This window comes from Anomaloglossus baeobatrachus, chromosome 5, assembly GCF_048569485.1.
Source record: "Anomaloglossus baeobatrachus isolate aAnoBae1 chromosome 5, aAnoBae1.hap1, whole genome shotgun sequence".
Classification (NCBI taxonomy): Eukaryota; Metazoa; Chordata; class Amphibia; order Anura; family Aromobatidae; genus Anomaloglossus; species Anomaloglossus baeobatrachus.
In genome coordinates, this window is record NC_134357.1 from 254,498,662 (window position 1) to 254,523,791 (window position 25,130).

Consider the following 25,130-nt stretch of genomic DNA (forward strand, 5'->3'; position numbering starts at 1 on the left):
CTGCTAATGTGACATGGTGCGCAAAGTTTATTTCAACTTTTCCAAAATTCAAATGGTGCTCCTTCCATTCCAAGCCCTCCCATTTATCCAAACAGAATGTGGAGAAGGAAATGACATCACAGGTTTTTTTTTTTCCAAAGTTCTGTGTTCAACCAACTTTATTAACACTGACAAGTCTTAAAAAACGCAACGCATGCGTTTTCGATGCGTGTTTCTCAAAAAGCATTGTTTACAATTCTCCCCTCTGCCAGAGGGTGCGTTTTTTTTCCGCGCTGAAAAAAAAAGCAACGTGTGCACATAGCCTTACGGTTTCAGGAGCACGGCAGAATACTAGAGTGGAAGCGTTGGATTACCGATTGAATTTCAGTGGGAATTATATTTTACCTTTCTGCAGCCTGGCTTTCCCCTATAGAGTTAAAAGGTATAGTGGAAAAGGAGGAGCCATGGGTCACACCCCATTTTTATTACCATGGTAAATTCAGTGATTGAATTAAGCTACAACTAGTGCAAAATAAAAACCCCACACACTCTCATACAGCTATAAGGACAGGCAAACGAAAAAAAAAAAGTGCTGCCTAGCATAAAGCCATTGAACTTCACTTGTGCTAATACAGTATGATCCAAAATTAATGTCACCTGAATTTTTGCTATGAAACTAAAAGCCTCCCCTTCTGCAGCTCCTGGGCTGCATTCTAGAAAGGTTCTTCTTGCTACTGGCCCCCCTTTCAGACCTAAATAAACACTTTATAAAATCTTACCTTTTGGTACGCTAATGAGCTTTGCTGGTCACGGGGGCGGGCTGTATTGCGTCCGTTATTCCCCCTCCTGCCGCTGTTCGCCGTTCCCCAGTGTTGATTGACATAGATGAGTCTGCCGCCCTCATGTTACTCAGTGCTCCTGAAGTCTCGTGCGTGCGCAGTGGCACTATCGCGGGACTGAGCACTGTTCAAATCGCGAGCGCCGGTGATCTTATTGCGCAGGCGCGAGATTATGGGCGGGTACTTGAATGACGCTGGTGGTAATCACCAGCATCATCCACATCCAAGTAGCCGCCCATAATCTCACACATGCTCAGTGGCACTGTCGCTGGACACTTTTCAAATCGCAAGCGCCGGTGATGTTATTGCGCAGGTGCGAGATTATGGACGGCTACTTGGAGAACGCTGGAGATAATATTGTCATCACCAGCGTCATCTAAGTACCCGCCCATAATCTCGCGCCTGCGCAATAACATCACCGGTGCTCGCGATTTGAACAGTGCTCAATCCCGCGATAGTGCCACTAGGCATGCACGAGACTTCAGGAGCACTGAGTAACATGAGGGCGGCCTCCTATGTCAATCAACACTGGGGGAAGGCAAACAGCGGCAGGAGGGGGAATAACGGACGCAATACCCGCCCCCGTGACCAGCAAAGCTCATTAGCATAGCAAAAGGTAAGATTTTATAAAGTTTAGGTCTGAAAGGGGGGCCAGTAGCAAGAGGAACCTTTCTAGAATGCAGCCCAGGAGCTGCAGAAGGGGAGGCTTTTAGTTTCATAGCGAAACTTCTGCTGACAGGTTCCCTTTAAGCCTTTAATCAGCATTTTCCAGCCATGGAATGAGAAGAAATATATATGAAGTTATGTGAGTCGCTTATTGTGTGTTTACCATGGAGAAGGCGGTAAGAGGACCTGCTATTTCTTCTGGTACAGTAGTATAAAGTAACAAGGGAGCATCGCTCCTCAATTCCATATGATGTTCCCTACACGTTCACATATAGGGAAAGATGATGGGGCCTTTTAGCACTAGTCACTTGCTACTTGTATTAGGCTATGTGCGTATGTGGTGTCCACAAAGATGCACCTTTTTGGTCCCAAAAAAATGCTCCCTCGGCATGCATGTTTTGCCGTGTTTTACTGCGGGTTTTTCACCGCGTTTTTGCCCAGTGCGTTTAAGTCAAATCTATTGACTTTCAAGGCACAAAAACGTAGAACGAATCGACACGCTGCATCATTGTGGTCACCACAAACACGCAACCAAAAAAAGCTGCAATGTGCGGACAGCAAACATGAAAACTCATAGACTTTGCTGGGGAAGGAAATGCATGCAGTTTTGGGACCAAAACTGATCCCAAAAAACGCACAGCCTAAATGTCTGATGTCATTAGTGCTTCTTGTAGGTTTCAAAACAATTATCTGGCAGTGCGTTTTTGAGCCTTTGCATAACAAAAGCTCAAGAATGCACTGGAAGTTCACTGCAAATTCTCATTTCCGTCTATGTTCTGCTGTTGGCACGGAATCACCTCTACACCATTGCCTGTGGGTGATATACAGCTATTGCCAGTCACATAGCTCGCTTCCAGGAGCGGTTCACAAAGCACAAGCTGCAGATGCTTTCTGCCAGGTATCATCCAGTCACACCTTAATATGTCAAATTCTGAGTCAACTTCTAAAAATATGTATATTACACACGGACTAATGAGCAAAGGTTTTAGGCAGGTGTGGAAAAGAATGCTATAAAGTAATAATGCTTAGTTTATCCATTAACCCCTTCACCCCCGGCCACTAAAACACCCTAATGACCGGGCCATTTTTTGCAATTCTGACCAGTGTCACTTTGACAGGTTATAACTCTGGAACGCTTCAACGGATCCTGGCGATTCTGACATTGTTTTTTCGTGACATATTGTACTTCATGTCAGTGGTAAATTTAGGCCGATATTTTTTGCGTTTATTTGTGAAAATTTAGGAAATTTGGCGAAAATTTTGAAAATTTCGCAAATTTCAAACTTTGAAAATTTATGCCCATAAATCTGAGAGATATGTCACACAAAATAGTTACTAAATAACATTTCCCACTTGTCTACTTTACATCAGCGCAATTTTCGAAACAAATTTTTTTTCCGTTAGGAAGTTAGAAGGGGTCAAAGGTCATCAGCAAATTCTCATTTTTCCAACAAAATTTACAAAATAATTTTTTTAGGGACCACATCACATTTGAAGTGACTTTGAGAGGCCGAGGTGACAGAAAATACCCAAAAGTGACCCCATTCTAAAAACTACACCCCTCACACTGCTCAAAACCACATCCAATAAGATTATTAACCCTTTAGGTGCTTCACAGGAACCAAAGCAATGTGGAAGGAAAAAATGAAAATTTTACTTTTTAACACAAAAATGTTACTTTAGCCATAAAATTTTCATTTTTACAAGGGAGAAAAGAGAAAGTACACAATACAATTTATTGTGCATGTTCTCCTGAGTACGCTGATACCCCATATGTGGTAAAAATCAATTGTTTGGGCGCACGGCAGAGCTCGGAAGGGAAGGAGCGCCATTTGAATTTTTGAACGCAAAATTAGCTGCACTCATTAGCGGACGCCATGTCGGGTTTGAAGACCCCCTGAGGTGCCTAAACAATGGAGCTCCCCCATAAGTGACCCCATTTTGGAAACTAGAGGCCTCAAATAATTTTTCTAGATGTTTGGTGAGCACTTTGAACCCCTGGGGGCTTCACAAAAGTTTATAGCGTTGAGCCGTGAAAAGAAAAAAAATTTTTTTTACCACAAAACGGTTGCTTCAACTAGGTAGCTTTTTTTTTCACAAGGGTAACAGGAAAAAATGCACCATAAAATGTATTGTGCATTTTCTCCTGAGTACGCAGATACCTCATATGTGGTGGAAAGTAATTGTTTGGGCGCATGGCGGGGCTCAGAAGAGAAGGAGCGCCATTTGACAGCAAAATTGGTTGGAATCATTAGCGGACACCATGTCACGTTTGGAGACCCCCTATGGTGCCTAAACAGTGGAGCTCCCCCACAAGTGACACCATTTTGGAAACTAGAGCCCTCAAATATTTTTTCTAGATGTTTGGTGAGCACTTTGAACCCCTGGGGGCTTCACAAAAGTTTATAGCGTTGAGCCGTGAAAAGAAAAAACATTTTTTTTACCACAAAACGGTTGCTTCAACTAGGTAGCTTTTTTTTTCACAAGGGTAACAGGAAAAAATGCACCATAAAATGTATTGTGCATTTTCTCCTGAGTACGCAGATACCTCATATGTGGTGGAAAGTAATTGTTTGAGCGCATGGCGGGGCTCAGAAGAGAAGGAGCGCCATTTGACTTTTCAAACGCAGTGCACTGATCGGCCGCTGCAGGACGCACGGTCGGATGCGATAAAAAAAAGCGTCGGGGATACGTAAAAAAAAAAAGTCACGCCAAAAATTGACCATGGATGCAGATACGTTATGTGCATCCCTGATCAGCGCTTGGCGGGACGCACGGACGGATGCGATACAAAAAGAGTCGCAAATACGGAAAAAAGTCACGCCAAAAATTGAGCAGGGATGCCGATCCGTTATCTGCATCCCTAATCAGCGCTCGGCGGGACGCACGGACGGATGCGATACAAAAAGCGTCGGGGATACGGAAAAAAAAGTCACGCCAAAAATTGAGCAGGGATGCCGATCCGTTATCTGCATCCCTGATCTGCGCTCGGCGGGACGCACGGACGGATGCGATACAAAAAGCGTCGCGAATACGGAAAAAAGTCACGCCAAAAATTGAGCAGGGATGCCGATCCGTTATCTGCATCCCTAATCAGCGCTCGGCGGGACGCACGGACGGATGCGATACAAAAAGCGTCGCGAATACGGAAAAAAGTCACGCCAAAAATTGAGCAGGGATGCCGATCCGTTATCTGCATCCCTGATCAGCGCTCGGCGGGACGCACGGACGGATGCGATACAAAAAGCGTCGTGAATACGGAAAAAAAAGTCACGCCAAAAATTGACCATGGATGCCGATCCGTTATCTGCATCCCTGATCAGCGCTTGGCGGGACGCACGGACGGATGAGGTGTAAAAATGGACAGGGGATACGGAAAAAAAAAAAAAAAGTTATACTCACAGTACCCAGAGGACTAGCAGGAGGATCACTGACCAGAAGAGCTGCAGAGGAATAGATGGCAGAGAGATGGACAGCTTTACAGGAGCAGCAGGCAGATCAGCAGAATGCCCAGGAAGGACCCAGCGATGGACGCAGATGTGATCAGGCCGGTGAAGACAGGTAAGAGGACGTCGGGGGAGAGCAGAGGGGGAGAGGGGGGGGTGAGAGCAGAGGGGGAGGGGGGAGAGCAGAGGGGGAGAGCAGAGGGGGAGGGGGGGAGAGCAGAGGGAGAGGGGGGGAGAGCAGAGGGGGAGACCGGAGAGGGAGCTGCAGAAGCAGAATAGAAATAATGGGGGAGGCAGTCAGATCGCAGGGGGAGCGGATCGGGATGTCGGGGGGGGGGGGGGGGGGGGGGGTGGTTGGGGGGAGCAGATCGCGGGGGGGGCACGGCAGGGGCTATCACGGCAGCGCGCAGGGGCACCACGGGAGCGCGCACGGGCTGCAAAGTGAGCACAGTACTCACTTTGCAGCAGCAGCGGTGGTAGCAGATCGGGATGCCGGGGGGGCAGATCGGGGCGTAGGGGGGCAGATCGGGGGGGGGCACGGGCAGGGGCCTTCACGGGAGCGCGCAGGGGCCTTCACGGGAGCGCGCAGGGAGCGGAATACTTACCATTAGAGCTGCAGCGGCGGAGACATCAGAGGCGGCGGCGGCAGCAGCAGCGGTGGCGTGGTACCAAAAGTACCAGCCACTCCACGCTGCAGCCATGTTGGGGGAGGGCTCGCAGGCCAGCACAGGCCTGGGGAGGGCGGCCACCGGCAGATCAGACCGCCCCACTGCACACTGATAGGAGCGATTGCGCGTCATAGCACGATCGCTCCAATCAATGCTGCAGGGGCTGGGGGCGGCATGTTTGAGGTCCACCTATGATATGCTGCAGCAGCTGCGGCATCTCATAGCTGGATCTCACAGGATCGCACTAATTCGGGCATTATTTTTGCCGAAATTAGTGCGATCGATGTGGTTGGCGGTTCAGATTTGAACAGCCAATCACATCGATCGTCGATAGGGGGTGGCGATGCCGCCCCCCCTGGGGTCAAGCAAAGGTCCCCTGCTGTAAGAAACAGCAGGGGACATCATTTGAAAGCCGTTGCTATGGCCACGGCAATCAAATGAAGTTTAGGCCGTAAAATTACGTCCCTGGTCGTTAAGTCACGTTAAAATAGGACGTAATTTTACGGCCCGCGGTCGTGAAGGGGTTAATAAAATGCAAAGTGAATGAACAAAAAAAAAATGTAAATCCTCAATATTTGGGTGACCGCTATTTGCCTTTAAAACCGCATCAATTCTTCTAGGTAGACTTGTAGAAAGTGTTTGAAGGAACTTGGCAGACAGATTTCTTCATATATCTTGGGAGAACTAACCACAAATCATCTGTGGATAAAGACTATCGCAAATCCTTCCCGTTCTTCATTTACAGTATATCATATTTGTGTAAATATTTGATATCGTTTTATGGCACAACACTGAAGATATGACCCATTGATACAATGTAAAGTAGTCAGTGTACAGCTTGTATAACAGTGTAAATATGGTGTGCTCTCTAAATAACTCAAACACTGCTGGCAACAAGAGTACACACCTGTGTGAATATGGCCAAATTGTGCACAAAGTGTCAATATTTCGTGTGGCCACCATTATTTTCAAGCACTGCCCTAAGGCTGCTTTCACACATCCGGTTTGAGCACTGCGGCTCAATCCGGCTGTAAAACCTATGCTACGGATGCGGCGAAAAAACCGCATCCTTTGCATAAGTTTTTACATGCGGCCCGTTCGTTTTTTTTCCGCTTGCGGCACGCTACTGAGCATGCGCAGTGCAAAAAAAACGCATGCGGCGGCCGGATGCGGTTTTTGCCACATCCGGCGTCCATAGGCATGCATTGGAAAATGCGCCGCATCGGCCGGATGCGGTTTTTTTTGCCGGACAAAAAAAACGTGCCAGGCAGCGTTCGATCCGGCCGCCGCATCGGCTAAATCTGTCGCAAAAATTGGACCGAACGCAAGGCCATGCAGCACAACCCCGCACTAATGCAGGTCTCTGCAGGAAAAAACGGAACCGGCGGCAAAAGAAAACGGTTTTGTTTTTTCAGCAAAGTGCCGGATTGTGCCGCACAGCAAAAAACGGATGTGTGAAAGCAGCCTTACTCTCTTGGGCATGGAGTTCACTAGAGCTTCACAGGAGCCGATAAAATCCTCTTCCATCCTCCATGACGACATCACGGAGCTGGTAGATGATAGAGACCTTGCGCTCCTGCACCTCCCGTCTGTGTATGCCCCACAGACGCTCAATAGAGTTTGTCTGGAGATATGCTTGGCCAGTCTAGCACCTTTACCCTCAGGCGGTGGTCGTCGTTATATTAGAATACACTTGTTTCAGTATATGTTGGCATTCATGATTCCCTCAAACTGTAGCTCCCCACAGCTGGCAGCACTCATACAGCCCCCAACCATGACATTTCCACCACCATGTTTGACTGTAGACAAGACACACTTGTCTTTGTACTCCTCATCTAGTTGCCACCACACACGCTAGACACCTTCTGAACTAAATAAGTTTATCTTGGTCTCATCAGACCACAAGACATGGTTCCAGTAATCCATGCCTGTAGTTTGCTTGTCTTCAGCAAACTGTGGGGCTTTTTTTGTGCATCACCTGTAGCAGAGGCTTCCTTCTGGGACCACAGCTATGCAGCTCAATGTGATGCTGTGTGTGGCTTATGGTCTGAGCACTGACCCTTTAACCTCTGCAGAACTGCTTGCAGCACTCAATCTATTTTGAAAAGACATGATGCTGAGCATGTTGACTCGACTTCTGTGATCGACCATGGTGAGTCCTGTTCTAAGTAGAGCCTGTCTTGTTAAACCGCTGTATGGTCTTGGCCATCGTGCTGCAGCTCAGTTGCAGGGTGTTAGCAATCTTCTTATAGCTTAGGCCATCTTTATGTAGAGAAACTATTCTTTTTTTCAGATCCTCAGAGAATTCTGTCCCGTGAGGTACCATGTTGAACTTCCAGTGGCCAGTATGGGAGTGTGTGAGCGAGAACACCAAATTTACCACCGCCGATCCCTATTAACACCAGAGACCTTGTAACATTAATGAGTCACATGTCCCATTGAATGGATTATTATGCACAATTTGGCCATTTTCACTTAGGTGTACTCTTGTTGCCAGTGATTTAGACATTAATGGTTGTGTGCTGAGTTATTTAGAGGACACACCAAACTTGCACTGTTATACCAGCTGTACCCTGCCTACTGTATCAAAATGTCATATCTTCAGTGTTGTCCCATGAAAACATATACTAAAATATTCACAAATATGTGAGGGGTGTAATTGCTTTTGTGATATATTGTAAATGGCACAAAGACTGGAGAATGTTGAGATCGGGCTCTGTGACGGCCATATCCTCACTTCCAGGACTCCTTTTCTTCTGTATACAGTATATAGTTTTTAATTAAATTGGCCGTATACAGGCTGGATAAGTATCTGCCTGTATTTTTCAGCATCTAAGATACCTTTTAAGCCTGACCAAAATCCCCAATCCAATTGCTGAATTTCAGCCCCAAACTTGCAAAGACCCTCCTCACTGTTGCCCGCAGACAACTCCGCATTGAGAATGCCAAGAAATAGGCAACATTGGAAGACTGTAAGCGAAGTGGTCGGCCAGGGATACTTAGTGCAGCAGATGAACCATACATCATGTTGACTTCCTTTTGAAATCAAAGATGTCTAGGAGTGCCAGCAACGTAGAACTGGCAGCACCAAGTGGGACCCAGCTACACTCATCTACTGTTCTGAGAAGTCTTTTCAAAAGTCTTAGAAGAATTACGGCCAAAACCCCTAACTTCCACGTGGTAAAAAAGATCAAGAGAGACTCAACCATGCACGAAAACATAGGAACTAGTGAGCAGAAAAAAGGCTAATTTATCTGGAATAAGTGAAAATGTGAACTACTGGGCTGTAACAGAATACAGTTTGCTCGCCAAAGGGCTGGAGAGCAGTATAAATAATGAGTGTCTGCAGGCAACAGTGAAGTGGGAAGGAGCCGACTTGCAATTTAGGGACTGCATTTCAGCCAGTAGAGTAGGGGATTTGGCTAGGATTAATGGGGTCCTCAATGCTTAGATATTGCATGATGGAGAAGTATCTACATGTCTATCATCTGTGAGGTGTCTGATTGGCTCTAAATTTATTCTGTAGCAGGATATTGATCCCAAACATATAGACCATGTTATTAAGAACCATCTTCAGTGTAAAGAAGATCAAGGAGTCCTGGAAACGATGATCTGGCCTCCACAGAGCCCTGAGCTCAGCATCATCGAGTCATGAAGAGAGAGAAGGATTTACTCAAAGTTACATCCACAGAAGATCTGGGGTTTGTTCTCCAAGATGTTTGGAACACCCTACCTGCCAAGTTCCTTCGAAAACTGTATGCAAGTGTACCTAAAAGAATTCATGCTGTTTTAAAGACAAATACTGATATTTTGATTTCTCCACAATAATTAATAAAATAAACTATTACGACTTCTATATTTGAAAGCATTGTTAAATGTCAGCACTTTTCCACACGAGTGTGTGTATGGTCTAAGCTTAGTTAGCTTACTTAGCACATTTTTTGGCTTAATGTCAAATGTTAGCCCACTCTCTTTTCTGCCAAGCCACAAAATCGTACCCCCATGATGAAAAACTGGTGCTTTTTGCCAATTCTCTCCAATTTTCTGAAAAAAATAAAGCAGTTTTATAAGAACATACCCACTGACAAATGTAAGGGGGCTACAGACCAAAACATCAAGTCAGATAGCACATGTTCGTTCAATGTTAAGCACATTGGTGTCTGAGGGGTGCCCCAACAGGTCACAAATACTATTATGATGCCACTGGAGTAAAATGCTTCAATGATTACCTTTACAAGCGTGATGACAAAGATGAGGGGTTGTGGGTCTTTCTGCAGTACATCAAGGTCTTGATAACCAAGGGAATGGTCGTGAAGCTGGGCAATGCCTCCACAGCAGTGTCTTTGGCCATCACGAGGGTCTTCTCCTGCCGCAATTCGGCGCAAACTGCGTGAAACTTGAGGGTACTCGATGACATGCTGGAAACATGAGAGAAATGAGTCAGAATTTACAGTTCTTCCATATACATAAGGCAACAGGTCTCAGGAAGACCCCATGTGCTCCACATTTCCCCTGTCATACGTAGGAATATACAGGTACAGTGTGTTCTATACGGTACCCAACCATACCGGAGTGTCGCACAAGAACTCCGCCACTTCTCCCTCCTTCATGCTGCAGATGATGGTCTCCCAGACGGGCAGCTTAAACTTCTTCCCAATGATCAGCTCCATGGGCTTTTCCCTGGTCGAGCTGTCATCGAGCTGCGTGCGTTTATCATCACACAGGAGTGTACGATAGTGGAAGGTGGCCTGTAGGGAACACAATAGGTTACAGCTCTTATAGCACTCATATCGTATCGGAGGATTTCTCCCGCACCACTCCTGACACTGAGTGCTTGGTGTCACACTCCACAGAAATATATATATATATATTAAAAAGACCCTAAATGGTGAAATCACCACCTTTTAAAGGGACCTTCATAAATGCTGCATGAGTCACACACTGGCTATATCAGGTCAGTCACGTATGTTTACTCTGATACATTTAAAGGGAAAGTCCACTACTGGACAATACCTGCTTAGAGGGACTGTCTGCACAGAATGACTGTTCAAACAAAGTACAGGCGCTCGGTGCATCATGGCCAGGCCAAATTATTTGAGTACATTTTTCCACCTGCTTGTTTTCCTGCCATCTCCACCACTCGTTGGCTGTATGAAGCCAGAGCTGTCAATCAAACAAAAGGGGAGGCTGGCGTTAGAAGAAAAGCAAGTAGTTGGGAAGGTGTACTTAACTGTTTGGCCCCACCATGACGCACTGAGTGCCTGTACTTGGTTTGAGCTGCTATTCTGTGCTGATAGTGTCCATTTAATCATTTCTCAAAACGGCACTGTTGTTCCCAGCAGGTGATGTGAGACTGCAGCTCATCAATATTCATCAGATTGTCCGTCCACGCTGACAAAATTAGAAAAGTTGCAATCAGTGGTAGCCGATTTGTCACATGTCTGCTGCAGCCAAACAACGCCACGTCACTCCCCGGGAACAGCAGTGCCAATATCAGAGGAATGGCACTGCTATAGGAGAGGATACACTGGATTGGTTTTCTGTGGAGCCCTGAAGTTATAAAGGGGTTGTCTGGCCTTAAGGTACAAGTCTGCAGCCACTATATGACTACCAAGATGTGAATCTTCACAGCATCCAAAGTGCCAGGAGCAAGCAGACGCATGACCACAAGTGAGTGATTTGCATACACCTGCCGACTAGACGTGACCGACCTTGTTCAATGAACGTGAATTGAGCAAGGCCAAATATGTCTAGTCGGCAGGTGACCGCATGTATGCAAATCACATACTGGTGGTCAAATGACTCCTCACTGCCAACACCACAAATTCCACAGTGCAACCCACACACTGTGGATTCACAAGTCTGCAAACAACCCTTTAAGCCATTACTGTCCAGTAGTAAACAACCCCTTTAAATGTATGTTTTTGTCAACCCCACAGCTTCATACATGGCTAAAGTGATGGAGACGATGTGTGATACATGCAGCCTGAACCACAGACAGGAGGAATCAGCTTCTCTCACCATTCCATAAGCAATTTAAAAAAGAAATAAATACATTTAAATTTAGTATCAATGTGATAATTAAAAATAAAAAATGACCAAAAATACCAACCAGACAGCTCACCAAAAACATAGATCACAAAGCAAGCAAAGGCTTATGTACCCCAATATTGTACCAGTAATAAAACCAAGCTTCACAGCTCCGGCTAAGAAAGGTGTAAACAGCACCACAATGAAAGCAATAGACTGCAGAGAGATTGCTAGGGACTAATTCATCCTGACTACAAGAGAGTGCTACAAATAACCAGAGCAGCAATGGCAGCTCTGCATTCACCATCTCTACAAGTTTTATCTACAGTTTTTGGAAGACAAAGGGACGGAGCAGACCCTGTGGCCACGAAGGCTGAAGCCGGCCACGGAGGGTGAATCCGGCTCCAGTATATACACACAGAGGGAGAAGAAACCGGCTCCAGTATATAGACAGAGGGAGAAGAAGCCGGCTCCAGTATATATACACAGAGGGAGAAGAAGCCGGCTCCAGTATATTTACACAGAGGGAGAACAAGCCGGCTCCAGTATATTTACACAGAGGGAGAACAAGCCGGCTCCAGTATATATACACAGAGGGAGAAAAAGCCGGCTCCAGTATATAGACAGAGGGAGAAGAAGCCGGCTCCAGTATAAAGACAGAGGGAGAAGAAGCCGGCTCCAGTATATATACACAGAGGGAGAAGAAGCCGGCTCCAGTATATTTACACAGAGGGAGAACAAGCCGGCTCCAGTATATATACACAGAGGGAGAAAAAGCCGGCTCCAGTATATAGACAGAGGGAGAAGAAGCCGGCTCCAGTATAAAGACAGAGGGAGAAGAAGCCGGCTCCAGTATATATACACAGAGGGAGAAGAAGCCGGCTCCAGTATATTTACACAGAGGGAGAAAAAGCCGGCTCCAGTATATTTACACAGAGGGAGAAAAAGCCGGCTCCAGTATATTTACACAGAGGGAGAAAAAGCCGGCTCCAGTATATAGACAGAGGGAGAAGAAGCCGGCTCCAGTATATAGACAGAGGGAGAAGAAGCCGGCTCCAGTATATACAGAGGGAGAACAAGCCGGCTCCAGCATATATACAGAGGGAGAAGAAGCCGGCTCCAGTATATAGACACAGAGGGAGAACAAGCCGGCTCCAGTATATAGACAGAGGGAGAAGAAGCCGGCTCCAGTATATAGACAGAGGGAGAACAAGCCGGCTCCAGTATATAGACACAGAGGGAGAACAAGCCGGCTCCAGTATATATACACAGAGGGAGAAGAAGCCAGCTCCAGCATATACAGAGGGAGAAGAAACCGGCTCCAGTATATATACACAGAGGGAGAACAAGCCGGCTCCAGTATATAGACAGAGGGAGAAGAAGCTGACTCCAGTATCTATGGAGGGAGATGCCGGCTCCAGTATCTATGGAGGGAGGTGCCGGCTCCAGTATCTATGGAGGGAGGTGCCGGCTCCAGTATCTATGGAGGGAGGTGCCGGCTCCAGTATCTATGGAGGGAGGTGCCGGCTCCAGTATCTATGGAGGGAGGTGCCGGCTCCCGTATCTATGGAGGGAGGTGCCGGCTCCCGTATCTATGGAGGGAGATGCCGGCTCCCGTGTCTATGGAGGGACATGCCGGCTCCCGTGTCTATGGAGGGAGATGCCGGCTCCAGTGTCTATGGAGGGACATGCCGGCTCCCGTGTCTATGGAGGGACATGCCGGCTCCAGTGTCTATGGAGGGACATGCCGGCTCCCGTGTCTATGGAGGGACATGCCGGCTCCTGTGTCTATGGAGGGACATGCCGGCTCCTGTGTCTATGGAGGGACATGCCGGCTCCTGTGTCTATGGAGGGACATGCCGGCTCCTGTGTCTATGGAGGGACATGCCGGCTCCTGTGTCTATGGAGGGACATGCCGGCTCCTGTGTCTATGGAGGGACATGCCGGCTCCTGTGTCTATGGAGGGACATGCCGGCTCCTGTGTCTATGGAGGGACATGCCGGCTCCTGTGTCTATGGAGGGACATGCCGGCTCCTGTGTCTATGGAGGGACATGCCGGCTCCTGTGTCTATGGAGGGACATGCCGGCTCCTGTGTCTATGGAGGGACATGCCGGCTCCTGTGTCTATGGAGGGACATGCCGGCTCCTGTGTCTATGGAGGGACATGCCGGCTCCTGTGTCTATGGAGGGAGATGCCGGCTCCTGTGTCTATGGAGGGACATGCCGGCTCCTGTGTCTATGGAGGGAGATGCCGGCTCCTGTGTCTATGGAGGGAGATGCCGTCTCCTGTGTCTATGGAGGGAGATGCCGGCTCCTGTGTCTATGGAGGGAGATGCCGGCTCCTGTGTCTATGGAGGGAGATGCCGGCTCCTGTGTCTATGGAGGGAGATGCCGGCTCCTGTGTCTATGGAGGGAGATGCCGGCTCCTGTGTCTATGGAGGGAGATGCCGGCTCCTGTGTCTATGGAGGGAGATGCCGGCTCCTGTGTCTATGGAGGGAGATGCCGGCTCCAGTATCTATGGAGGGAGATGCCGGCTCCAGTATCTATGGAGGGACATGCCGGCTCCAGTATCTATGGAGGGAGATGCCGGCTCCTGTGTATGGAGGGAGATGCCGGCTCCAGTGTCTATGGAGGGAGATGCCGGCTCCAGTGTCTATGGAGGGAGATGCCGGCTCCTGTGTATATGGAGGGAGATGCCGGCTCCTGTGTATATGGAGGGAGATGCCGGCTCCTGTGTATATGGAGGGAGATGCCGGCTCCTGTGTATGGAGGGAGATGCCGGCTCCTGTGTATATGGAGGGAGATGCTGGCTCCTGTGTCTATGGAGGGACATGCCGGCTCCTGTGTATATGGAGGGAGATGCTGGCTCCCGTGTCTATGGAGGGACATGCCGGCTCCTGTGTCTATGGAGGGACATGCCGGCTCCCGTGTCTATGGAGGGAGATGCCGGCTCCAGTATCTATGGAGGGAGATGCCGGCTCCAGTATCTATGGAGGGAGATGCCGGCTCCTGTGTATGGAGGGAGATGCCGGCTCCAGTGTCTATGGAGGGAGATGCCGGCTCCAGTGTCTATGGAGGGAGATGCCGGCTCCTGTGTATATGGAGGGAGATGCCGGCTCCTGTGTATATGGAGGGAGATGCCGGCTCCTGTGTATATGGAGGGAGATGCCGGCTCCTGTGTATGGAGGGAGATGCCGGCTCCTGTGTATATGGAGGGAGATGCTGGCTCCTGTGTCTATGGAGGGACATGCCGGCTCCTGTGTCTATGGAGGGAGATGCCGGCTCCCGTGTCTATGGAGGGAGATGCCGGCTCCTGTGTATGGAGGGAGATGCCGGCTCCTGTGTATGGAGGGAGATGCCGGCTCCTGTGTCTATGGAGGGAGATGCCGGCTCCAGTATCTATGGAGGGAGATGCCGGCTCCAGTATCTATGGAGGGAGATGCCGGCTCCTGTGTATGGAGGGAGATGCCGGCTCCAGTGTCTATGGAGGGAGATGCCGGCTCCTGTGTATATGGAGGGAGATGCCGGCTCCTGTGTATATGGAGGGAGATGCCGGCTCCTGTGTATATGGAGGGAGATGCCGGCTCCTGTGTATGGAGGGAGATGCCGGCTCCTGTGTATATGGAGGGAGATGCCGGCTCCTGTGTATATGGAGGGAGATGCTGGCTCCTGTGTCTATGGAGGGACATGCCGGCTCCTGTGTATATGGAGGGAGATGCTGGCTCCTGTGTCTATGGAGGGACATGCCGGCTCCTGTGTCTATGGAGGGACATGCCGGCTCCTGTGTCTATGGAGGGAGATGCCGGCTCCCGTGTCTATGGAGGGACATGCCGGCTCCAGTGTCTATGGAGGGACATGCCGGCTCCTGTGTCTATGGAGGGAGATGCCGGCTCCTGTGTCTATGGAGGGAGATGCCGGCTCCTGTGTCTATGGAGGGAGATGCCGGCTCCTGTGTCTATGGAGGGAGATGCCGGCTCCTGTGTCTATGGAGGGAGATGCCGGCTCCTGTGTCTATGGAGGGAGATGCCGGCTCCTGTGTCTATGGAGGGAGATGCCGGCTCCTGTGTCTATGGAGGGAGATGCCGGCTCCTGTGTCTATGGAGGGAGATGCCGGCTCCTGTGTCTATGGAGGGAGATGCCGGCTCCTGTGTCTATGGAGGGAGATGCCGGCTCCTGTGTCTATGGAGGGAGATGCCGTCTCCTGTGTCTATGGAGGGAGATGCCGGCTCCAGTGTCTATGGAGGGACATGCCGGCTCCTGTGTCTATGGAGGGAGATGCCGGCTCCTGTGTCTATGGAGGGAGATGCCGGCTCCTGTGTCTATGGAGGGAGATGCCGGCTCCTGTGTCTATGGAGGGAGATGCCGGCTCCCGTGTCTATGGAGGGACATGCCGGCTCCCGTGTCTATGGAGGGACATGCCGGCTCCCGTGTCTATGGAGGGACATGCCGGCTCCCGTGTCTATGGAGGGAGATGCCGGCTCCCGTGTCTATGGAGGGAGATGCCGGCTCCCGTGTCTATGGAGGGAGATGCCGGCTCCCGTGTCTATGGAGGGAGATGCCGGCTCCTGTGTATGGAGGGAGATGCCGGCTCCAGTATCTATGGAGGGAGATGCCGGCTCCAGTGTATGGAGGGAGATGCCGGCTCCAGTATCTATGGAGGGAGATGCCGGCTCCAGTGTCTATGGAGGGAGATGCCGGCTCCTGTGTCTATGGAGGGAGATGCCGGCTCCTGTGTCTATGGAGGGAGATGCCGGCTCCTGTGTCTATGGAGGGAGATGCCGGCTCCAGTATCTATGGAGGGAGATGCCGGCTCCTGTGTATGGAGGGAGATGCCGGCTCCAGTGTCTATGGAGGGAGATGCCGGCTCCAGTGTCTATGGAGGGAGATGCCGGCTCCTGTGTATATGGAGGGAGATGCCGGCTCCTGTGTATGGAGGGAGATGCCGGCTCCTGTGTATATGGAGGGAGATGCCGGCTCCTGTGTATATGGAGGGAGATGCCGGCTCCTGTGTATATGGAGGGAGATGCCGGCTCCTGTGTATATGGAGGGAGATGCCGGCTCCTGTGTATATGGAGGGAGATGCCGGCTCCTGTGTATATGGAGGGAGATGCCGGCTCCTGTGTATATGGAGGGAGATGCCGGCTCCTGTGTATATGGAGGGAGATGCTGGCTCCTGTGTATATGGAGGGAGATGCCGGCTCCTGTGTATGGAGGGAGATGCCGGCTCCAGTGTCTATGGAGGGAGATGCCGGCTCCTGTGTATGGAGGGAGATGCCGGCTCCAGTGTCTATGGAGGGAGATGCCGGCTCCAGTATCTATGGAGGGAGATGCCGGCTCCAGTATCTATGGAGGGAGATGCCGGCTCCAGTATCTATGGAGGGGCATGCCGGCTCCAGCATTTATGGACATAGATACTGTCACAAGCACAGACCTCCCCCCTAGCAGAAGTCATCCATTAAACATCACTGAGCCGCTGTAATAAGCCAGCTGTGACGTCACGTCTGCCATAACGACTCGCTAGTCTGCAGAATGAATAACGCGCTTTGTGAAACAAGCAGGCGGCCATGCAAAACACTATTTACCTTTGTGCCATTACGAAACTCTGACAGTGGCGCATTAGGCTATGTGCGCACTAGGCGTTTTTGCCGCGTTTTTAGCGGCGTTTTTTACCGCGTTTTTGTGCTGAAAACGCAGTGACATTGCTTCCCCAGCAATGTCAATGGGTTTTCAGAAGTGCTGTCCTCACACAGCGTTTTTTTTTTAGCTGCGTTTTTGTGGTGACCACAAAAACGCAGCATGTCAATTATTTCTGCGTTTTCCACTGCGTTTTTTACTCATTGAATTCAATGAGATGTTAAAAACGCAATGAATAACGCATATAGCCGCGTTTCTATGACTAAAAACGCAGCTATACACGCAAGGGGTGGGCACTACAGTGACGTGTACAGGAAGAGGATTCCTTCTGTTGGTAAACACAGAAGCATGAATCCTCCCGGTACCGTCACCGCTGCCTCCACCTCCCGTCCGGTGCATGTCAGCTCCGTGCGGCGCCATGTCTGGGCGGGAGGTGGAGGCAGCGGCGAAAAACAAAGTGAACAGTAGAAAAAAAAAAATGTCATATACTCACCTGTCCGCAGGGTCCGGTGCCATGCCCGCTCCCATCTCCTCCCGGTCCCGCCGCTCTGGCTGTGTGCAGTCTCCCCGGGGCAGGACCTTGCTTGCAGGACCTGGCTGTGGATCACCTGATGCAGTCACCTGACGCATCAGCTGATCGTAGTCTCGCCGGCTTTTTCGGCCGGCTATCAGCTGATCCTGCTGTCAGGGGACTTCATCAGCTGATCACCGGCAGCTCTTGCAGCGATCGTATAGGATCAGACTCCTGTCCAATCGATCGCTCCAGGAGCTGCCGGTCATCAGCACATAAGTGAGTATGTATTTTTTTTTTTTTTTCTACTGATGCATCTGCTGATTGTGTAAACAGCTTTTATACAATCAGCTGATGTGTGATGTGATTCAGGCACTTGATCCTGACACATCATCTGATCGCTTTGCCTTCCAGCAAACCGATCAGATGATATTGGATCCTGATTGGACGGCGCGGGACCCTGACCCAGGATTACTGCGGAGGGGGGTTTATTTCAATAAAGATGGAGTCACTAATTGTGTTGTGTTTTATTTCTAATAAAAATATTTTTCTCTGTGTTGTGTTTTTTTTTTATCATTACTAGAAATTCATGGTGGCCATGTCTAATATTGGCGTGACACCATGAATTTCGGGCTTAGGGCTAGCTGATAATATACAGCTAGCCCTAACTCCATTATTACCTAGCTCGCCACCCGTCACCAGGGCAGCTAGAAGAGTTGGATACAGCGCCAGAAGATGGCGCTTCTATGAAAGCGCCATTTTCTGGGGTGGCTGCGGACTGCAATTCGCAGTGGGGGTGCCCAGAAAGCATGGGCACCCTGCACTGTGGATTCCAATCCCCAGCTGCCTAGTTGTACCCGGCTGGACTCAAAAATTAGGCGAAGCCCACGTCATTTTTTTTTTTAATTATTTCATGAAATAATTAAAAAAAAAAGGGCTTCTCTATATTTTTGGTTCCCAGCCGGGTACAAATAGGCAGCTGGGGGTTGGGGGCAGCCCGTACCTGCCTGCTGTACCCGGCTAGCATACAAAAATATGGCGAAGCCCATGTCATTTTTTTTTTCTTTTTGGGCAAAAAACTGCATACAGTCCTGGATGGAGGATGCTGAGACTTGTAGTTCTGCAGCTGCTGTCTGCTCTCCTGCATACACTAGTGAATGGAGGATGCTGAGACTTGTAGTTCTGCAGCTGCTGTCTGCTCTCCTCCATACACTAGTGAATGGAGGATGCTGAGACTTGTAGTTCTGCAGCTGCTGTCTGCTCTCCTCCATACACTAGTGAATGGAGGATGCTGAGACTTGTAGTTCTGCAGCTGCTGTCTGCTCTCCTGCATACACTAGTTCTGCAGCTGTCTGCTCTCCTGCATACAATGAACATTTTGAAGAAGGAAATGACATCAGACCTTTTTTTTTTTTTTTTTTTCATCAACAATCTTTAATGGCATTGTGCACTGATTAAAAACGCAGTGAGCAAAAACGCAGCAAAAAACGCACCAAATCGCGGCAAAAACGCATGCGTTTTTGCCGCGTTTTTTTAGCCGCGGGTGCGTTTTTTAGACAAAAACGCACATAAAAACGCAGCGTGAAAAAAACGCCTAGTGCGCACATAGCCTTGCTGGGCGTCGTTATGCGTTTCCTAATTCCCTCACCGAGAGCCACTACCCCTGTCGCCATCTTCACCGGGTTATGACGTCCAAGCGTCCATACGACAGAGGTAAAGAAAGTATACGCATGCGCAAAGTTTCCTTGCAGTCTATGCCTACTGCGCATGCGTGAGAGCGCGGCTTGCTGCTGGCGGCCATTTTGTCGAATGGAGGAAAAGTAAACAGAGATTAGACTACGTCACGATAGAGTGTATAATGAACGGAAGAGCTATCCGTGTATACAGTGTGTGACAAGGCTTATACCGCATACCGCGCTCCACGTTATTTTATTAGACTGCTGTATCCATCAAAGTGCGTCACCATAAGCGTGCGAATGACTGGGCGGTCCGTCCATTGTGTGAGGGTGGGGGGAGGAGAGTCACATGACCCTCAGGGAAAGCTGAACTTTTTATGTGAACTTTGCAGGATACTGGGAGGAAGGAACTGAGGCTGGATGTAATGGAGGACTGGAAGTAACGCATTGTCGTGTGTGGAGGGCTGACAACTGCAGGTGGGTGACAGCTCGGGATTAGTGCTCATAGTGGCCAGTCTGCAGGAGTGCCAGTGCTCCCAGGGAGCTTTTCTGGGGGGTTCTGATAATTGCTGGGGTGTCGGGGACTTTCTGGAGGGTACAGATAACTGCTGGGGAGTTGGGGTCTTTCTGGAGGGTTCAGGTAACTGCTGGGGAGTCGGGGTCTTTCTGGAGGGTTCAGGTAACTGCTGGGGAGTTGGGGTCTTTCTGGAGGGTTCAGGTAAATGCTGGGGAGTTGGGGTCTTTCTGCAGGGTTCAGGTAACTGCTGGGGTGTCGGGGTCTTTCTGGAGGGCACAGGTAACTGCTGAGGAGTTGGGGTCTTTCTGGAGGGTTCAGGTAACTGCTGGCGTGTCGGGGTCTTTCTGGAGGGCACAGGTAACTGCTGAGGAGTTGGGGTCTTTCTGGAGGGCTTAGGTAAATGCTGGGGAGTTGGGGTCTTTCTGGAAGGTTCAGGTAACTGCTGGGGAGTTGGGGTCTTTCTGGAAGGTTCAGGTAACTGCTGGGGAGTTGGGGTCTTTCTGGAAGGTTCAGGTAACTGCTGGGGAGTTGGGGTCTTTCTGGAGGGTTCAGGTAACTGCTGGCGTGTCGGGGTCTTTCTTGAGGTTCAGTTAACTGCTGGGGTGTTGGGGTCTTTCTGGAAGGTTCAGGTAACTGCTGGGGTGTTGGGGTCTTTCTGGAAGGTTCAGGTAACTGCTGGGCAGTTGGGGTCTTTCTGGAAGGTTCAGGTAACTGCTGGGCAGTTGGGGTCTTTCTGGAGGGTTCAGGTAACTGCTGGGCAGTTGGGGTCTTTCTGGAGGGTTCAGGTAACTGCTGGGCAGTTGGGGTCTTTCTGGAGGGTTCAGGTAACTGCTGGGCAGTTGGGGTCTTTCTGGAGGGTTCAGGTAACTGCTGGGCAGTTGGGGTCTTTCTGGAGGGTTCAGGTAACTGCTGGGCAGTTGGGGTCTTTCTGGAGGGTTCAGGTAACTGCTGGGCAGTTGGGGTCTTTCTGGAGGGTTCAGGTAACTGCTGGGCAGTTGGGGTCTTTTTGGAGGGTTCAGGTAACTGCTGGGCAGTTGGGGTCTTTCTGGAGGGTTCAGGTAACTGCTGGGCAGTTGGGGTCTTTCTGGAGGGTTCAGGTAACTGCTGGGCAGTTGGGGTCTTTCTGGAGGGTTCAGGTAACTGCTGGGCAGTTGGGGTCTTTCTGGAGGGTTCAGGTAACTGGGGAGTTGGGGTCTTTCTGGAGGGTTCAGGTAACTGCTGGGGAGTTGGGGTATTTCTGGAAGGTTCAGGTAACTGCTGGGGAGTTGGGGTCTTTCTGGAGGGTTCAGGTAACTGCTGGGGAGTTGGGGTCTTTCTGGAGGGTTCAGGTAACTGCTGGGGAGTTGGGGTCTTTCTGGAGGGTTCAGGTAACTGCTGGGGAGTTGGGGTCTTTCTGGAGGGTTCAGGTAACTGCTGGCGTGTCGGGGTCTTTCTGGAGGGCACAGGTAACTGCTGAGGAGTTGGGGTCTTTCTGGAGGGCTTAGGTAAATGCTGGGGAGTTGGGGTCTTTCTGGAAGGTTCAGGTAACTGCTGGGGAGTTGGGGTCTTTCTGGAAGGTTCAGGTAACTGCTGGGGAGTTGGGGTCTTTCTGGAAGGTTCAGGTAACTGCTGGGGAGTTGGGGTCTTTCTGGAGGGTTCAGGTAACTGCTGGCGTGTCGGGGTCTTTCTTGAGGTTCAGTTAACTGCTGGGGTGTTGGGGTCTTTCTGGAAGGTTCAGGTAACTGCTGGGGTGTTGGGGTCTTTCTGGAAGGTTCAGGTAACTGCTGGGCAGTTGGGGTCTTTCTGGAAGGTTCAGGTAACTGCTGGGCAGTTGGGGTCTTTCTGGAGGGTTCAGGTAACTGCTGGGCAGTTGGGGTCTTTCTGGAGGGTTCAGGTAACTGCTGGGCAGTTGGGGTCTTTCTGGAGGGTTCAGGTAACTGCTGGGCAGTTGGGGTCTTTCTGGAGGGTTCAGGTAACTGCTGGGCAGTTGGGGTCTTTCTGGAGGGTTCAGGTAACTGCTGGGCAGTTGGGGTCTTTCTGGAGGGTTCAGGTAACTGCTGGGCAGTTGGGGTCTTTCTGGAGGGTTCAGGTAACTTCACCTGATGAAAAATTGATATAAGGTGTTGTTTGGTCAGGCTTTGTTACCTGTTATTTACCCTGGTTACCAAGGGGAGAGTCGCTGGTGAGATATGCCTGATTGACAGCTCACTAGCGACCATGTAGCGACGCAGCAGCGATCCTGACCAGGTCGTATCGTGCTCGGAATCGCTGGTACATCGTTTAGTGAGACAGTACCCTTAAGGCCCCGTCACACTAAGCAACATCGCTAGCAACATCGCTGCTAACGAACAACTTTTGTGACGTTGCTAGCGATGTTGCTGTGTGTGACATCCAGCAACAACCTGGCCCCTGCTGTGAGGTCGTTGGTTGTTGCTGAATGTCCTGGGCCATTTTTTAGTTGTTGCTCTCCCGCTGTGAAGCACAGATCGCTGTGTGTGACAGCGAGACAGCAACAACTAAATGTGCAGGCAGCAGGAGCCGGCTTCTGCAGAGGCTGGTAACCAATGTAAACATCGGGTAACCAAGAAGCCCTGTCCTTGGTTACCCGATATTTACCTTTGATACCAGCCTCCGCTGCTCTCACTGCCTGTGCTGCCGGCTCCTGCTCTGTGCACACATGTAGCTGCAGCACACATCGGGTTAATTAACCCGATGTGTGCTGTAACTAGGAGAGCAAGGAGCCAGCACTAAGCGGTGTGCGCTGCTCCCTGCTCTGTGCACATGTAGCTACAGCACACATCGGGAAATTAACCCCATGTGTGCTGTAACTATAAGAGCAAGGAGCCAGCGCTAAGCAGTGTGCGCTGCTCCCTGCTCTGTGCACATGTAGCTGCAGCACACATCGTGTAATTAACCTGATGTGTGCTGTAACTACGAGAGCAGGGAGCCAGCGCTCAGTGTGCGCTGCTCCCTGCTCTCTGCACGTGTAGCTCCGTGCGGTGGTAACCAAGGTAAATATCGGGTTGGTTACCCGATATTTACCTTAGTTACCAAGCGCAGCAGCTTCCACGCGGCGCTGGGGGCTGGTCACTGGTTGCTGGTGAGCTCACCAGCAACTCGTGTAGCGACGCTCCAGCGATCCCTGCCAGGTCAGGTTGCTGGTGGGATCGCTGGAGCGTTGCAGTGTGACATCTCACCAGCAACCTCCTAGCAACTTACCAGCGATCCCTATCGTTGTTGGGATCGCTGGTAAGTTGCTTAGTGTGATTGGACCTTTAGCCATTGATAGATCACTAGAGTCTTTTGTAAGGGCAGTTTCAGAAGAGTGTAAGGAGTGGAAACCGGATTATAAGGGTCAAGAAGAGGGTTATCTGAGAGATAGCAGATTAGGCAGCAGTGGACCAAATATGACAGGAGTATAGAGGTGAAGGAGATTAGAGACAGGTCTGTAGTTGGTGGCACAGTTCTGGTCTAGGGATGTGTTTTTGCTTTATAGTAATGGGTTAGGCTATGTGCGCACGTTGCGTACAAGCCCTGCAGAAATTTCTGCAGCGATCTGAAGAGCACATGTGCGCTTTAGATCGCTGCAGAAATGTCCGTAGTGAGCGCCGATTCCATGCGCTCTGCCTGCAGCTCCTGCCATAGACAGAGCAGGAGCTGCCGGCAAAGCGCAGGAAAGAAGTGACATGTCACTTCTTTTTGCGCAGCGCTACGGCAGTAGCCGAAGCGCTGCGCTCTTAAACGCCACGTGCGCACGGCCCCTGCACAGTCTCCATAGACTGTGCAGGGGATGCAGGACGCATGCAGTTACGCTGCGCTACAAAGCGCAGCGTAACTGCATGTTTTTACGCGACGTGCGCACATAGCCTTAATGTGTTTGAAAGAGGGAAAAATAGCGGAAGAAAGAGAGAGGTTAAATTTTTAACCAGGGAGAGAGACTGAATAAGATGTGAGGTGATGGGGTCACTGGTGCAGGTAGTAGGGCGAGAAGAACCTCTTCTTCTGTGACTGGTTCCAATGTGGAAAGTGAACTTCATGATGTGCTGGAGGATAGAAGAGCCATGGTTTGGGGCTTGGAGACAATTTACTGTAGTATGTGACCATTTTTTCTTTTAAATAACTATATGTTCAACAATTAGGTGGATGATAGGACCAGCACTTTATGACTTAGGAGGGAGTGAAAAGTGTCATCTAGGATTGTTAGATAGTGAGGTGATGAGGGTACTGAAGTATGCTTGTTTGGACAGGTGAATGGCAGAGTAAAGCTGGGTTTACACACTGCAAGATCGCAAAGGACATCGCTGTAACGTCACCGGTTTTGTGACGCAATAGCGACCTCCCTAAGTCTCTGTTAAGTCGCTGGTGAGCTGTCAAACAGGCAAACCTGGCCAACAACGCAACAGCGATCCGGACCTGCAGAGCGACCTAGCTGGTTGTTGGGGACGTTGATAAGCAGCTTTTTGAAAGGGAAGTTGCTAACAAAGTCGCTGCAAAGTCTTCACACACTGAAACTTTCCAGCGATGCATGCTGCACAGCGGGAAACAAATGACCTAGGAATGGTCCTGAACGACTTGTAGCGATCAGCAACTTCACAGCAGGGGCCAGGTCGCTGATAGGTTTCACACACTGCAACATCGCAAACAACATCGCTATTGCGTCACAAAACCGGTGACGTTACAGCGATGTCGTTTGAGATGTTGCAGTGTGTAAACCCAGCTAAAGGCTAGGTTCACACACTGCGTTTTTTTGACGCTGCGTTTTTGTGCGTTTTTTGCGGCAAAAACCGCACCCGCGTCAAATAAACGCACTCGTTTTACCGCGATTTGGTGCGTTTTTTGCTGCGTTTTTGCTCACTGCGTGTTTATGCGTTTTTTTTATCAGTGAACAAAAAAAAAAAGGTCTGATGCCATTTCCTTCTTCAATATGTTCTTCATTCTCCACTAGTGTATGCAGGAGAGCAGACAGCTGCAGAACTACAAGGCTCAGCATACTCCATCCAATAGTGTATGCAGGAGAGCAGACAGCAGCTGCAGAACTACAAGGCTCAGCATGCTCCATCCAGGACTGTATGCTGGAGAGTCAGGGGGAGCAGACCTACAAGGCTCAGCATCCTCCATCCAATAGTGTATGCATGAGAGCAGACAGCAGCTGTCCAACTACAAGGCTCAGCATCCTCCTTCCAG

The 25,130-nt window shown here is 50.0% G+C and overlaps 2 protein-coding genes across 4 annotated transcripts in view; one reads left to right on the top strand and one right to left on the bottom strand.

Annotated features, from left to right (window-relative positions):
• The window catches only part of AIP (AHR interacting HSP90 co-chaperone), a 26,616-nt gene extending 7,126 nt beyond the window's left edge, over positions 1 to 19,490 (bottom strand). Inside the window, exons 1-4 of one of the 2 annotated variants that reach the window (XM_075349354.1) lie at positions 19,389 to 19,490; positions 17,212 to 17,248; positions 10,167 to 10,346; positions 9,828 to 10,016 (exon numbers count right to left, since the gene is read on the bottom strand). In XM_075349354.1, coding sequence (XP_075205469.1) covers positions 9,828 to 10,016; positions 10,167 to 10,346; positions 17,212 to 17,248; positions 19,389 to 19,447 — 465 coding nt within the window. In that variant the 5' untranslated portion in view covers positions 19,448 to 19,490. Of the gene's footprint in view, positions 1 to 9,827; positions 10,017 to 10,166; positions 10,347 to 17,211; positions 17,249 to 17,756; positions 17,849 to 19,388 lie in introns of those variants that run through there. The other variant, XM_075349355.1, reaches the window with a different exon arrangement.
• Positions 19,491 to 19,570: 80 nt separating this feature from the next.
• Positions 19,571 to 25,130, top strand: part of TMEM134 (transmembrane protein 134) — a 32,259-nt gene continuing 26,699 nt past the window's right edge. Inside the window, exons 1-2 of one of the 2 annotated variants that reach the window (XM_075349358.1) lie at positions 19,571 to 19,728; positions 19,843 to 19,927. The gene's annotated coding sequence lies outside the window, so the exon portion shown is untranslated. The remainder of the gene's footprint in view (positions 19,729 to 19,842; positions 19,928 to 25,130) is intronic. The other variant, XM_075349357.1, reaches the window with a different exon arrangement.